Source organism: Bidens hawaiensis, unplaced genomic scaffold (genome assembly GCF_021521415.1).
Source record: "Bidens hawaiensis isolate Kalapana, Puna unplaced genomic scaffold, B.hawaiensis_p1.1 tig00058713_1, whole genome shotgun sequence".
NCBI lineage: Eukaryota > Viridiplantae > Streptophyta > Magnoliopsida > Asterales > Asteraceae > Bidens > Bidens hawaiensis.
Genome location: NW_027500562.1, coordinates 55,780 through 71,997, shown reverse-complemented (window position 1 = coordinate 71,997; position 16,218 = coordinate 55,780). Strand labels below are relative to the sequence as shown.

General features: G+C 33.5%; 1 protein-coding gene across 1 annotated transcript; it reads right to left on the bottom strand.

The window, feature by feature from the left end:
• LOC143602348 (glucomannan 4-beta-mannosyltransferase 2-like) lies at positions 1-8,300 on the bottom strand. Its single transcript, XM_077079490.1, has 9 exons — positions 7,947-8,300; positions 7,731-7,829; positions 7,096-7,348; positions 2,980-3,090; positions 2,557-2,693; positions 1,575-1,688; positions 1,293-1,492; positions 1,002-1,208; positions 1-448 (listed from the first exon to the last, which is right to left on the bottom strand). The coding sequence occupies exons 1-9, from the start codon at positions 8,277-8,279 to the stop codon at positions 286-288; spliced, it is 1,617 nt and encodes a 538-aa protein (XP_076935605.1). The 5' UTR covers positions 8,280-8,300; the 3' UTR covers positions 1-285.
• Between the last annotated feature and the right edge of the window lie 7,918 nt (positions 8,301-16,218).

Below are 16,218 nucleotides of genomic sequence, written 5' to 3'. Positions count from 1 at the left end.
AAATATTTAAAACAAAAGCAACTAGCAATCAAATAAAACATAAACATCATTTTTTTTTTCTTCCTTCTTCACCTCAATTGTATACTATGCTCCTAACAAACAACCTATCTCTCTTATGTCTCCTTTTCACAAACAACTCCAATCTCTTTTCTTGTCCCCTTTCGTAACGGTATGCGTTTGTTTCAATCACACGAAAGATTGTATATACTGAGAATAAGTCGAGACGAAAGAGAAACAAGATGCACCATTTATAACTTAATAAGTTTTGAATACCATTTGGAGTTTCTAAGAACTTGGGACAATCGTGCCCACATATCCAAATCCAACAATCAAGAATGTGATTGTTTGGAGGAATATGTATATGAAGTAGTTGTGTTTTCCATACATAAAATCATAGCATCCGGTGAAGAACAGGAACACAGCAAATCCAAGCTCCGTTAGATGAATTCTACATCATCCAAAGTACAAATATTTGGTTAGGATGGTAAAAGAACACGAATAGAGCGTGTGGTTCATTAACCTAACAAATGATCGAACACAAAAAATTAAACAAAGGCAACTTTCATGTTCGTGTGCGTTCGTTAAGTAAATGAAGGGATGTTCATGTTCGTAGGAATAAATGAACGGTTAGCAAAAGTAAACGAACAAACATAACTGAACATATATGAACGAACATGACTAAACTAAAACCAGTTGAAAGTAGTGTGAAGAACACTATGGTGTGCCTGAAATTTAACTGAATATACTAACGAACTTAATAAAACATAAATAACGAACATAAAAAGAGTTATTAGAGGAACGTTCACAAACACAAGTGAACGAACAAAACATGTGTTCATGTTCGTTCGCTCGTTTAACTAAATGACCAAATTTTTTGTGCTCATGTTTGTTTGTTTGCTAGAACTTCTCATCGAACTGTTCACTGAACATTCAGTTTGTTTACAGGCCTAGATTTGGTCAAGTTTCATAACTTCAAAATGAGAGAAATCTATGACTTTTACCTGTCACCAATGTTGAATTTGAACTTTTTCGGTGCTTGTTTGGCGGATTTGTTATTATCTTTATTCTTGAGAGCATCTCCTAGTTTCTCGGTAACGACCCACTCGTTAGATCTCTTGGCGTCAAGTAAACCAATGAATGTAGCCTTAGTACGGTGCAACGACATCACATTCTCAAAAAGAATCCAGTAGAACAATAAATGTATGGACCTAAAAAATGTTATAAAACATCATATATCAATGTATACTTATAAAAATCATCTTTGAATGACTAATGATAAATGATGATGATACCTTGGAGTTCCAACAGAATTTAAGGTAGTGATGATGCATGGAATATATATGGCACCCCAAATTGGAACCTCAACTTCAGGGACCAAGATTGTGAGTGGAAGAACCACACAAAAAAAGAAAAATGTGACCATATGCGCGATGATTTTTCTAACAAAGAAGAAACTGTAGATCACATAAACTTTCTTCCACAATGTCACTTTCTGCAACAAAACAATCAATATTAATACAAACGCTGTCGCTTTTAGTCGAAAAATGATATTAAAGACGAGAAGATTAAATAACCTTGTTTTTAACAATCTCCATCACCATTTTCCTAAACAAATTGGCTGGACCACAAGACCACCTATGTTGTTGATACCGAAAGGCTTTGAATGTACTAGGAAGCTCACTTTTCACCTGCAACATTTATCAAGATTGTATTATAAATGTGAGTCCAGATTAAAATTTGGGTTTTTGAATGTGGGTCCGGGTTAAAGATTGTATTTTGATCATGGGTTCGGATTAAAGATTGTTTTTTGATCATGGGCTCGGGTTAAAGATTGTATTTTGATCATGGGTTTGGAATAAAGACTGTATTTTGATCGCAGGCCCCAGCTAAAGATTGAATTTTAAACATGGGCCTGATTAAAGATTGTAATTTGAACATGGGTTCAGGTTAAAGATTGTATTTTGATCATGGGTTCGGGTTAAAGATTGTATCTTGATTATGGGTTCGGGTTAAAGATTGTTTTTTGATCATGGGTTCGGGTTAAAGATTGCATTTTCATCATGGGTTCGGGTTAAATATTGTATATTGATCATGGGTTCAGATTAAAGATTGTATTTTGATCATGTGTTTGGATTAAAGATTGTATTTTGATCACGGGTTCGGGTTACAGATTGTATTTTGATCATGGGTTCGGATTAAAGACCATATTTTGATCATGGGCTCGGGTTAAAGATTGTATTTTGAACATGGGTCCGGGTTAAAGATTGTATTTTGATCATGGGTTCGGGTTAAAGATAGTATTTTGATCATGGGTTCGGGTTAAAGATGTTTTTTGATCATGGGATTGGTTTAATATTGTTTTTGATCATGGGTTCGGGTTAAATATTGTATTTTGATCATGGGTTCGGATTAAAGTTTGTATTTTGATCATGGGTTTGGATTAAAGATTGTACTTTGATCACGGGCCCGGGTTAAAGATTGTATTTTAAACATGGGCCCGATTAAAGATTGTATTTTGGATTTGGGCCCGGTTTAAAGACGGATAAAATGACTAACCTGAAGGTCACCAAGATATAGGAACTTCCATCCTTTAAGACCAGCTCGGACCGCAAGATCCATGTCCTCCACGGTGGTCCGGTCCTTCCACCCTCCCGCTTCATTGATCGCGGCAATCCTCCACACGCCACCAGTTCCTGCGGTAATTGTATTCATGTTACGGTATTATTATTAAATAGTCTAAAAGCTCTTGTATAACACAGATTATAAAAGAAACATTAAATTATTAAATAGTTAGTAATAAATATTTAGAAATTAAAAAGAAAAACTAAAACCAAACATGTTTATCATGTGAAGAAAATGATAAAATTTAGGAATTAAAAAGAGAAGCGGAAAAAAAACTTATTCATTAAATGAAAATATTTTACCGGTGTAAGTGGCATTCTCGTTACTTATTTATTATGTATAGATTTTGGTTATTACCGTTGAATCCAAAAAACGCGTGAGTGGCTGATCCTACTTCTTGCTCCACTGTAAAATGGTAGTCTAGTGACATCTCTTGCATTCTTGTCAATAAACATTCATCAGAGTTCACTGCATAAAATAATTTAATAAATAAATAATACATTTAAGTGTAAATTAATATTTGAGTTGACATGTAACACATAGTTTATTGAACTATAAATTTATAGTGATGATATCACAAGAGGACAGAAGAAAGCCAAGAGAAATGACCTTGTAACTTTTTAATCCAAATAATAATAATAATAATAATAATAATAATAATAAACCAAAAATATATAAAAAGTGAAGGTGGGCCCATGCATTATTTGGCCAATGGAAGCTACATTACACATGTCTCTACATCACAAACACAACATGCCATTAAGCACATGAACTCACAGCTTGTTTTTTGTCACCTTCCCACAAGAAATTATATCAACCACAAATATACACCTCATCACCAAATAATCACTACACCTCAAATACAATATTTATTAATATTAATCTACCTAAAATAATTAATATGTGTATCCTATATTAATTATTAAATTACCTTTCAAAAAAAATTGTTAAATGATTTTATAATGAAGTATCTTATAACTAGTTAAAAGTCATTTTTAATTTAATAATTCAATATAAAACATACATATATTTATTAATATTTTATTAATATTAACCACCTAAACAATTAATATTCTATAATATTATTAATATGTATATTCAATATTAATTAGTTAAAATACATTTTTTATTTAATATTTTAATATAAAACATATATATATTTAGGGAAATTGATGTAAAGTATAAAATAAAAAAATCTTGAGTGTCGGTGAGAATTGAGAAAGTAGAATCCAGCAGCTGTACCAACGACAATGCACAGAGTACAACAAGGAAGCATAAATGCACGTGGCGTGCAGAGAGCTAAATTACTATACTGTCCCTTGTGCAGTAAAGTTGTTTATTCTATAAAAAAACAGACCACTTAATAAATACAATAATAAATATCGAAATGGCGAAACTACCCTTTTACCAGCAGCATTTATGCCGATTACTCTGGCGTTAACCATAACTTATTCTTGGTAGTTAATTCAACGTACAAGTTATGAAAGCACATGTTACAACCCATATATTTACCACTTCAATTATTATTACGTTTTTTTAACAAAAAAGTAAACGGTTGTTTTCGTCCTTTTGGTTTGTCTAAACATGCGGTTTTAGTTCAATAGTTTTAAATAAGTGATTTTCGTCTCTATGGTTTCATTTCATTTGCCCGACCCACTAGCCCCGTTAATTCTGGTTGTTAAATCCATCAGCATGCCCCTCACATGAGGGGTAGTTTTGTCCTTTTTCTCCCTAAATAAACCCCAATCCTAATTCGTAAGCCCCCTCGGCTGAGCAGTTGAGGTGTATTTGAGGGACAAAAGGACAAAATTGCCCCTCAGGTGAGGGGCATGCTGATGAGTTTAACGATCAGACTTAACGGGGCTAGTGGGGTCTCGTTTAATTGCAAGTGAAATGAAACCACATGAACAAAAATTACATATTTAAAACTATTTAACTAAAACCACGTATTTGAACAAATATAGGAACAAAAAACCGCAGTTTGTTCTTAACAAATTTATATTACTCGGCTTAAGATTAAAAATCTTTGAAAATTAAAAATAAAGTACGAATGAGTCAGCACAAGACATAAAGTAGTGAATATAATTAGGCTGAGGGGTGTGGGAGGCTCTAACGGGGGCGCGAGTGGGGGCTCCAGCCAATAATATTGTAACGTGTGGCAGAGAGAGAAACTGGATAAGATGGGTGTTGGAGCCCCTGGCCCTGGTGTGGAGGGGCTCCAGCAGGGGCTCCAGCGGATTTTTTTTTTTAGTTTTTTATAAATATATTCAAAAAACGTATTATTAAAAAAACTCATAAATTATTAAAAAAACACACATTAAAAAAAAAACACATTAATATCTAAAAATAATAAAAAAATTAAAGTACTAAAAAAACATTATTCTTATTCTTCGGCTTGGTCTTCTTCGATCAACCTCTTTCGGATACGTTCCTTTTGCTTTTCCATCAGCATTTGATCGACCGGATTTAGGTTACTGAAGTCTCTTGTAAGGAAGTCCAAATATCTCATTCGACTTTTTTCCTTTTTGTCATTAGAGACCACCTCCATGGTTTTGTTGAATTTATTGAGGGATTCAACAAGATCGACGATGTTTACGGCTCCCCCCTCAGCCGGTTTTTTCCCCTTGGCGTCCCGTCCCAATGGCCGCCTCCTCGGCGGTGAAGACGTTTCCTCCCCCGCAATGTTTAGGTCGAATCCAACGCGGCAATCCGACCCGGCAGAAGTGCTATACGCTCCAGACGAACTAGTTTTAGTCCGTTTCGGCCCTACTTCCGCATCATGGTCCGGCGCCACCAGCTCAACCCACTTGGAACACCTTTTCAACCTCTCCCACAACTTTACATCGTCCCACGTCTTCACCGTCCCATACCTCTGCAAACACTCCTGCTTCCACTCTTCGACAGTGAAATTGTAAACCGCCAAATCATCACTGCCACTTGGTCTCATACGACCGGCGTTCCTGTTGAAAAGATTAGTAAACAAGCCGACAAATTTTCTGATTTCGGACCACCGACCCGAAATCATATCGGCGTTTCGCTCTGTACTCCCAACGAGCGTATAGAACGTCTCCCTAACCTTTGTCCAAAAAACCTTGCTTTTTTGGTAGTCGGCTGCAAAATGAATAATTAAATTAGATTTTCAGTTAACTTTTTTATTTAACTTTTTTATTAAAAATCATTTTTAAAAACGTTAAAACAATTACCGCAACGCCGATCCTCAGAAATGACTATCCAAGCCCGACACAAGGCTTCCTTCTCATCCGATGACCACGGAGTGGTTTTCCGTTTCATCCTCGGAGTCGAAGCCGGTCCCGGCCCGTCCGTTGCAAGTTGTTTTTTCCGGTGGACGCGTCTTCTTGCTCCCGTAGCATCACCGTGTGATTCTTGTGTCTCCGGAACAACAAAGTTAGGAGACGGTTGTATGTTGGATGGTTGAAAGCCGGATGTTTCTTGCGACCCCCGAAAAAAACATCGATTGGTCTGGTGACGACCATAAATCGTCGTAACTATAACCTGAATCTAGGTTTGGGTACCAATTTCCAGACATGTTTTAAATTTAAAGTTTGGAAGATGGGTTGATTTTGGGTTTTTTTTTGAAGTTGTGGTAATTGTTTTATGTGATTTTGAGTGTGGTAATTGTTTTATGTGATATTGGGTTTATATATAGGAAGAATACTTTTTTTTTATTAAATTAAAGAGCCCAACGGCTCATTTCTGTACTCCCAACGGCTCTTTCACGTCTCCCAATGTCCCTTTACGCCTACAGGTCCCGCGAACCACCTTGCGCCTGCTTTGAATTCCGTGCTCGCGCCCCTCTCGCGCCCCGGTGATGTGGTGCTCGCGCCTGGGGGCGCGAGCGGAGGGGCTCTCGCGCCCCCGCTGAAGCCCCACACCCCTCAACCTTAGTGTCACGATCGGACGGCTACGATGCCGTGATTCAAGGAGTTAAATGGGACCCACATTTAATTTACATACTAGATCCATGTACTATACTCTTTTTTATAGAAGTAATCCTTGTACTTATAATATTATGCTCTTTGTAACTTTCTAAACTAAGCTTATTATTCACCCAATATAATAACTTTACAAAAAGTTGATGAGTAAAAACAAGATATTGTTTTTATTATGTTGGAAATTGTAAAATGTTGTTCACATATTATTTGCTTGTTGACTACATAATTGTTGCAGATATTTTTTTAACTTTATTATTATTTATGATAGGTTAATAGTAAATTTAATAAATATATAATGATTATATTCTCTCTACAAAACAATGGGTGAGTGTGTGAGACCACACCACCGACACTTCTACAATCTATGAGCAAGTGTGCTTATTTTCTTTTTCTTTTTTTTTTAAATATTTTATTTATTATTATAATGGGGTTAGTAATTTAGTATTTGGTAACCTAAAATTTAGAAGTTTTATAATCAAATATTGAATTAGTTAACCAACATTTTAGCTAAAACACTTACCAAACCGCCACCGCGCTTGAAGAAGGGCGATTTGAGGGTTGAACTCAAGGAACGGGATGGCTCGTCGGAGAAAATCAGGCTCGGGTCGGAAATCCGCGTCGAAAATGGTGACGTATTCACAATCTTTAACATAATCATGTGTTAATCCTTCTTTTAAAGCACCTGCTTTGTAACCTCCTCTGGTTTGTCTAATTTGATACCTAATATTAACCCCTTTACTTGCCCATCTTTGACACTCTTTCTCAATCATATCCTAAATAAAATAAAAATATTATTAAAACATATATATAATTAATAATTATATAATTCTTTTGTTTTTAAAAGAAAAGGGAGCATATGACATATGGGTATGGCATTAAATGTAACATGGGTTGATTCTCTTTTTTTATTATTATAAATATAGTGTTTCTGTAAATCTAATGATGACTACCTTTGCATATTTGTATAAATTCAAGAAATTAGTTAATTATAGTTAAAAATTAATATATATGAAACTTGAAATCTGAAACCAATTTTACCCAATTGGGTTAAAAATTAAATCTTGAAAAAAATAAAATCCACCAAATTTAACAATAAAAAAATGATGTAATCATTTGGTAATATTATATAGATTTGTAGACTTGATTGAGATGTACCTTGATAACAAAGTCAGTTGAGTCATCAAGTACTTGAATCACGAGCCGATCGGACGGCCACGATAGATTACAGGCCGCCCCAATCGAGATCTTATAAACCTGCGGTAAAAACAACAAACAACAACAATAATACCCGGTAAATAATATTAATTAATACGGTACTCTAAAACTTGATTACAATGAAAATTATATTTACAATTAATGCAATAAACGAACCTCTTTCTCATTAAACATAGGGATTTGAATCAAAACCAACGGGAAAGCCGAATTCCCGATCTCCAAATCATCGCGAATCGGCTCCCAATTGTAGCGTTTTTCGGGTTTCTTCCAAAACAACTTCACAAGGATAATAACAACACCCATGTAAAGCCGTTCGACGAATAACATAACCGTCATTGCTAAACAGATATAAACAGCCAATTGGAGCAATGGCACTATCAATGGGGCTTTAATTAAGTCCCACAGCATCCCAATTTGTGCTGCGAGGTCCACCGAAGCCCCCGGAAAGCTTTCCGGGATTAAATTCTTCCCGGATACTATGTCACCCATTGAAATTGAGTTAGATCTATCAAGATTTGATAAATGTGGGTGAGATTTGATATTTTGAGATAATTTCCTTCCTGTGTTTTCAGCTTATGCCAAAACAGAACTGCTTCTTGGGGTTTGGTGTATTGTAATTAGAAAGAAGCAGAAGTGTGATGTGGCATTGCTGAAGAGAGGATAGGAAATGGTGAGAGAGAGGAGGAAGATAGGAGTGAGTGAAGAGAGATTGAGGTTTTTTTATAGTTAATTTTTTAACTTTTTTTTGTATAAAAATATATTTATTTTTAGTGAGTTTACACTCTACCTTAATGTTTTTGTAAATTGTGTTATTTAGGTCCTTATATTCTATATGGGTTTAGATCTTTTGGTCCTTTAAGTTTGATGTTTTGCGTAGAGGGTTTGAACTATGATAGTAACAAATAAACGTATCACGTAAATTCTAATAAAATATATACTTGTAAAGCAGGTTCTGAAAAGAGTGAGATGAGAGCAAACACATTTTAATAAAATATATACTTGTAATGCAAGAGAATGAATTTCAAAAGGACAGTTAGAATGTTTTACAAACGTATACATTTTAGAGCAAACCATAATGCAGGTCTTTAAAATAGTTTTTTTTTTAATATATGTTCCGTTAGTAAATAATGAACTATATGTTTATGTATGTTATTATATTGATATTGACGATTTTGGTAAGTGGATGGTGGAGTGACGGAATGAAAAAAATGTAGACATTAACAAAAGGACAGTATTTTGACTATTTAGAGGTGTGGTGTTTAGAGCACTCACATTGAATTCGTTATTTTTATTTTCAGTAATTTAGTTAAAACTCATATTATCTTTGCATACATTCTTCATATATATATCTCTGTTCAATTATAATCTTTTTTTTCTCGATTGTCCGTTCATAAAATATAAGGTTTGTGAGATAGAGAATCAATAGTGATTCTTTGATTTATAACGACTGAGAGTTGAATATCTAAATTTCATATATATCTTGAGGAATGGAATGAAGATGTAGTTATATGTGAAAAACATTTTTTCTAAAAGATATAGATGAGGATAATATAGGAAATCTAGTGGTATGTTTCTATATCTTGTTAAGTTAATATTGTCTGTTTAATTTTGTTGCTAGATTTAACTTATTTTATAGTTATATTAAAATTAAAAGGTGCATTATTTTTCTTTTATGTTATCATTTTAGAATCAAACTGATAATGATTTTTGAACGGTACATAACTTTTGTCTTGCAAAAAAAGAAGAGACACATTTGTCATTATTACAAACGACTATGCGAGTATTTTCTTCCTCGAAAAACGAAAGCATGATGAGAAGGAAAGACGCATCTAATGCACTATACTATGTGCTGTGTCTTAACCCGTTGAGCTAGGCCCAGTTAAGAGTATACTCGCCTAAACACAATGTACGCAATTAGCCTTAAACGACAAAAAAACATATCGTCACTTGTTTTTATTTAACATCGACATGATTGTCTGGTTTAAAAAAAGATCCATCAACAAAAACAAGAGTGTATCAAACTGATGGGATTCTTCACAAACACTGAACTTCTAACGAAATTCCCTTCATCGCATTAGTAGCAATATCTTATCATTCAATAATGCATGTCCCTTCTATTTATAACTTCAAAACAAATTTGCATGAACATTAATAGTATCATGTATTCCTCTGTGCCAAAAAGTATTCATATAAAGGTTTTGCCATTTTTATTTGCATAGGTAGACCACAGTATCATCCATATAGCTATAAACTATTAGAAGTGTATGTGCATATATTGAAAGTTAAGAGGCTTAAGAATTAAAATGTATGAAGATGAGGGGTCAAATGAAACTTAGATAGAGTTCCTACAATGGAGTCAACGGCTAGCCTCCGACTGCTAATTCGGGATACGACGTCGTAATGTACGAATATTCCGGCGAATAAACTAAGTCCTATTTTATATCAACAAAATCTTATGGTAATTTATTAGATTTATGTAGTTTATTGTTTCACAAAAGAAAACCAATTAGTCTTAATTTTCTATATTTGTTAAGAATGGATTACGCAAGTGTATAATAAACTTTGAACCTGTCATAAAAAAAGTAACTAACTTCTATCTTTACTCTACGTAAATACTCACTGTTTATTATTATTATTATTATTATTATTATAACTCAAATATAAAATAGTTATATTTTAATATACAGTACAATAATGATAGTATAATAATATTATATAGTAATAATATAAAAATAACATAACAACCTTTATATAATAATAATAATAATAATAATAATAATAATAATAATAATAATAATAATAATAATAATTTTGATTTCATTCCATGAAGAAATGAAAAAATAAACACATATTTTTAAAAGAAAAATCCTATATTCAAAAGAAATTTTTCAACATGTTATTTTTATTTCTTTGAAATAACTCATTCCATTTCACTTTCCATTCTTTTATACCAAACGTTACCTTATTTCAAATTTTATACATTTGATTAACATCTCGTTATAGCATAAGTTTTCTTTTAATTGCAACGAGCCATAGTAATATTCCATAACTAAATATTACATGACCAATTACAAATAACAAAAGACTAGAGTTTATCATGTAGCCGGAATCCACTACAAAGAAAACTAATTCAAGCATCTTTCTAGTCACAATTTGGTGTATATGGGAAGCAAAGTAACGACAAGATATTTAATGAAATCAACACTCAACCTACTCAAATCGTGGAAAACATTCAAATTCTTAGCTTCTTATGGGTGGTCTCGTGATCGAAGAAAATTGTAATAGATTAAAATAGTTGGTGTAAATTCAATGTTTAAGGTGTAAGTTGTTGTTTTGGGGCTAGTATATTGCTAGTTCGCCGTTGTGAATATATTACCTATATTCAAAGAAAAAAAAAGTTCACCAAAGGGATGTGATCCTCCTACACCACCCCCATATGTCTATATGGCTCGTATAGGCCTATACGGTCGTATAGGCTACGCATTACCGATAGGAAGACAAAAAAAATAGCTTTTTTCAAGTTATACGACCGTATAGACCTATACGAGCCGTATAGGTATTAAATGGCTCGTATAGGGCTATCTAACACACCAGAACACCTATACGGTCGTATAGGGCTATACGACCGTATAGAAAAACAGTTTTTTCAACCTATACGATCGTATAGGCCTATACGACCGTATAGGTATTAAATGACTCGTATAGGGCTATCTGACACATCACCGGCACCGGAGCCACAGGCGCGGGGGCCATCACCACAGTAGTTCTTATTTTATTTTCAGTATGTTTTTATGTGCACTATTATGAACTTTATGTATGTGAACCACGTGTTAAAAACTTGATGTATTTTGGGGTGAACTATTTACTTTTATGCATGTAGACCATGTGTTTGGAACATGATGTATTTTGGGGTGCACTTTTCTTTTTATGTATGTGGACTAGATGTTTATCAGTATGTTTTGGCCAAATGTTTTCTTGTTTGCTTAATCATTAATTGGTTATTGTGTATAAACTATTATAAAATGTAACATAATATAATTTTAAACGAATGTTCTCGAGGTACATGTCACACCCCGACCAATGAAGGCGGAAATGTCGAGGCGCGACATGATTGCTCATTGCACAACTACACTATAAAGTTACAATATTTAAACAACTCATTTAAATCCATATCATCATAAATAACACAACAATTGTTCATACAAAATATCAAATAGATAAATAAACAAATAACTTGTTCTTTCATTTTCTAATATCCTAAAGCCAAGATGATAAGTTTCTTCAAGTAATCCAATCAAGCTAACATCAAACCTGTAACATTGCATAAAATAGAGTTTGTCAACACAAAGGTTGGTGAACAATTTTCATAGTTTTGGACAATAAGTATATAGTATGAAATCCACAACTAATATATGAAAAACAATAAATAATAGCAACAATTTAGATAATAAAACCGTCAATAAGAATACATTGACGACACTTTTCTATATGGGGATACCATATATACTCGGAATTAACGTATGATCATACTTTGATGAGGCTACCCGTCTTAGCATTCAAGAATTTGCACATAATCATGTAAAGCATATAACACCAAATCGAGCATTTATTTAAGTAAACATATACAATAAGTGTTGTGGTTTAAGACTCAGGTATAAATCATTTGAATTTGAATAAGTATGCAATGCCACCCCCAAAACGAAAGATGGAAAACGGGGGATGAAAAAGTACTCACATTAACAAGTAACTTGAAAGATAGTGTCGTGAATAATCGGAGAGATTGGTTTAACGAGCAAGACCTATATTAAACGGGTCTTGTGTTAGTAGGTAGTCTTGGAAGGGTTTAAAATAAAATACATGACAAATAAAGTAAATAAATAAAGTTTAGGATTTAAAATGTAAATATTTGAGAAATTAAAGAAACGAGTTTTGTAAAATACGTTTACTCGAAACCGGGTCTCGGTATTCTATTCATTAGTTTTTTTTTCTTTTTCTTTTTTACTCAACCTATGTTAAGTAATAATGTGGGTTAAAATGCAATATTGCAAAACCCTTGGTTATAAGAATACCAAAACGAGGTTTAAACGAGTGTTCGGGTTTGTCGGTTGGAGACTTGATAATTGACCAAGCTCAAAGTTAACTTCCCAAAATAATAAATTTTATGAGATAACTCAATAAAATCAAAATAGACTTAACCAAGTATGTAGTTCTATTGTGAAGAATCTTAATGTTCGTTAAGCGAGTATACGACTTTATCGGTCCGAACTTGTTATAAGATCAAGTTGGTTACCGACATGCCAAGTATGTTTAGAAATTAACTAAAGTTGATTTAAAATATAATCTTGAAGAAAAATATGAGTTTTGGTGGCTAAAAACACACTTGTGTGTCTTAAGCGAGTGAACTCGGTTTAGTTCGGTTTTTGGTTCGGTCCTTGACTCGGAATAAGACCGAGGATGGTTACCACATACCCAATTACCATGGAACTTGTAAAATAACTAATAAATAACAATACTCAAGTTTTACATTCAAAAAGTTAACAATAAATCTTTTAAACAAAAGTTTGGTTTTTGGTTCGGTTCTCAACTCGGGATGAAACCGAGGCTAGTCACCACATACCCAATACCATGGAACTTGACAAATATGAACAATAAACTAAAATATGCAGAAGTTAAGCAAGTATAACAAGTTATATGGTTAGATTTGTTAAATATATAAACAAGGACTACAAGTCCTCCATGTAACCTTGCCTTACTAGCCCGACATTTCAACCGGCCGAGACCGGAGAAATGAAAGACCGAAGGTAAACAAGGAGTGTATATTATATATATGTTGTAACATCAAGCTTTAAGTATTGAGAAGTTAATTAAAATGAAAGATTAGCTTATGAAGAACAACCTTAGAATTTAAGAATTTGAGAGAGAAATGAGGAAATGAGCAAGCACAAATGAGGAAGATGGGTGTGTATATATAGGGTAAGTTGAATGGGTCTTTCATAAAGGGTGTTGCATGAAAATGGGTTGGTTACTTGGCTATAGACCCAAGAAAGCACAAACTACAAATGGGTCATTCAAGTCTCCATTTTGGTAGTTTTAGTCCCTGGAGTTCGTTTTGAGTGTTTTTGGGGCATTTTAAGAACCGAAAAGAGTGTTTTTTTTAGATCCAACAACTATAAAACAAATATGTAACATAAAATTCATCATTTTGATAATATTGAAAGGTTCGAGATATAAAACGGGTCGGGTTTACATTAAGAATACAAGTATAAAATAACTCGAAATTGACAAATGTCACAGTACAACTACAAATTATTTAGCCAAGTATATTATGAAAAATTGTAAATGCTTCTAAAATATCATATTTAGCCAACTATGTTATATACTTATAATACATTAAAATGTAAGATATTAATGTATTAATATTTAAAATTGTGTTCAAAAAATTGTCTATACGGCCGTATAACCCTATACGGCCCGTATAGGTCTATACGACCATATTAACGTATCAATATGTAAAATTTTCAAAAAAATTGTCTATACGACCGTATAGCTCTATAGGCCCCATATAGGTTTATACGGCCGTATAGGGTTATACGAGGCACTAAAACGATGAATGACAGCCTCCGACACAATCTGACATGTTTCAGGTCCTATACGACCGTATAGTCCAATACGAGCCGTATAGGAAAAAAAATGGTGTATGAAGATCTTAGGTGGTGTGGGAGGATCGGCTGCCTTACCAAATGTTGATATAATAATGAAAAATTCTAGAAATTGAATGTTTATAGTTAAATAACATATTTGCAAGCACAATTCTAAACAAGAACATCACATTATTAAAATGTTGGTAGTTTGGTTACTATTGTGTTTATAACGTGTGTTAATCTTGCATACCTGTCTGCAACCAGTGAACCAATAACCTTTGTAATCATAGCATCCCACTCATATGGCCATTTTTGAGCTTGATAAAAGTTAGTAGACTCGGTTGTAGCAGTAAATATATGAACAACATGATCAAGAAACTACTTAAGCTGATGTGTGTGATCACGAGGACGGATAATCATATATATTATAAAGCAGGAGGAGGTGGTGGATGCGATGGGTGTAGGGTGATGGTGGTGGCGTGATTGTGATGATGTTAAAGGAGGAAATATATGAAATGTAATATTATAATGGAAGAAAAGACACATGCCTTGAAGAAAGGTTGGAAAGGGTAAAAACAGTCTCATGAAAAGTAACATGAAATAAGGTGAAAGTACGACATGTACCAGGATCATAACATAAGTAGCCATGATGATATGAATCATATCTAATAAACATAGAGTGGACTATGGTGAGAGTGTATCTACTTGAGTATCACCAAAGAACATATAGCACAAACACCCAAAGGTACGTAACATAGAATAATTAGAACGAGATCCAAATATAATCTCATAAGAAGATGAATGATGCGGAACTGGTGATGGTAATCGATTGTGAGAAGAGCAGCAATAGCATAAGCTTCGTATGAGAATTTATGTGATAAATAAGCCTGGAACAAAAAGCATCGTAATTATATCTATTGACATTTTATTGTTTGAACATTTTAACACATGTTGCATAAACATACTGATCTTTTACCGTCTTAATCATCTCGTTCCATCATCTGCATAAGTTGCCTTAACAATCAATCTGAATCTTCTTTGTTGAAAGTAACATGATGATAATGCCATCACTCTTTTGCTTTAAATGTTAAATGAGAATGCAATCATGGTTATTGTCGGATGGGATACATTCTCTAAATTCTAAATCTCATACATGCTATTGCATCTCATCCTCACATCTTCAAGAATGTAATTTTGGTTATTGTTGGATACATTTTTCTAGATATCACACGTCTTGACGTCATATACGGTAGTGCATCTCATTCTCGTATTTCTAGTTTAAGTTGTGATTTTCTCTTTTTTTAATAAACCACCATGAGATATGTGATACATTCTCCAAATTTTAAATCTCATACATGCTAGTGCATCTCATCCTCACATCTTCAAAAATGCAATTTTGGTTATTATTGGACATGATATATTTTTCTAGATATCACACGTCTTGACGTCATATATGCTAGTGCATCTCATTCTGGTATTTACGGTTTACGTTGTGGTTTTCTCTCTCTTTTTTATCTCATCCTCACATCTTCAAAAATGCAATTTTGGTTATTATTGGACATGATATATTTTTCTAGATATCACACGTCTTGACGTCATATACGCTAGTGCATCTCATTCTGGTATTTATAGTTTACGTTGTGGTTTTCTCTCTCTTTTTTTAATAAACCACCATGAGATATGTGATACATTCTCTAAATTCAAAATCTCATAAAGAATGCAATTTTGGTTATTATTGGACGTGATACATTTTTCTAGATATTACACGTCTTAACTTCAGATACGCT

Coding starts and splice junctions, on each gene's coding strand:
- LOC143602348 (XM_077079490.1), bottom strand. CDS start 8,279: ATGGGTGACATAGTATCCGGGAAGAATTTAATCCCGGAAAGCTTTCCG. Junction 3,091..7,095: donor TCAAGCGCGGTGGCGGTTTG/GTAAGTGTTTTA, acceptor TATTTTATGCAG/TGAACTCTGATGAATGTTTA. Junction 449..1,001: donor AAATTCAACATTGGTGACAG/GTAAAAGTCATA, acceptor TGGATGATGTAG/AATTCATCTAACGGAGCTTG.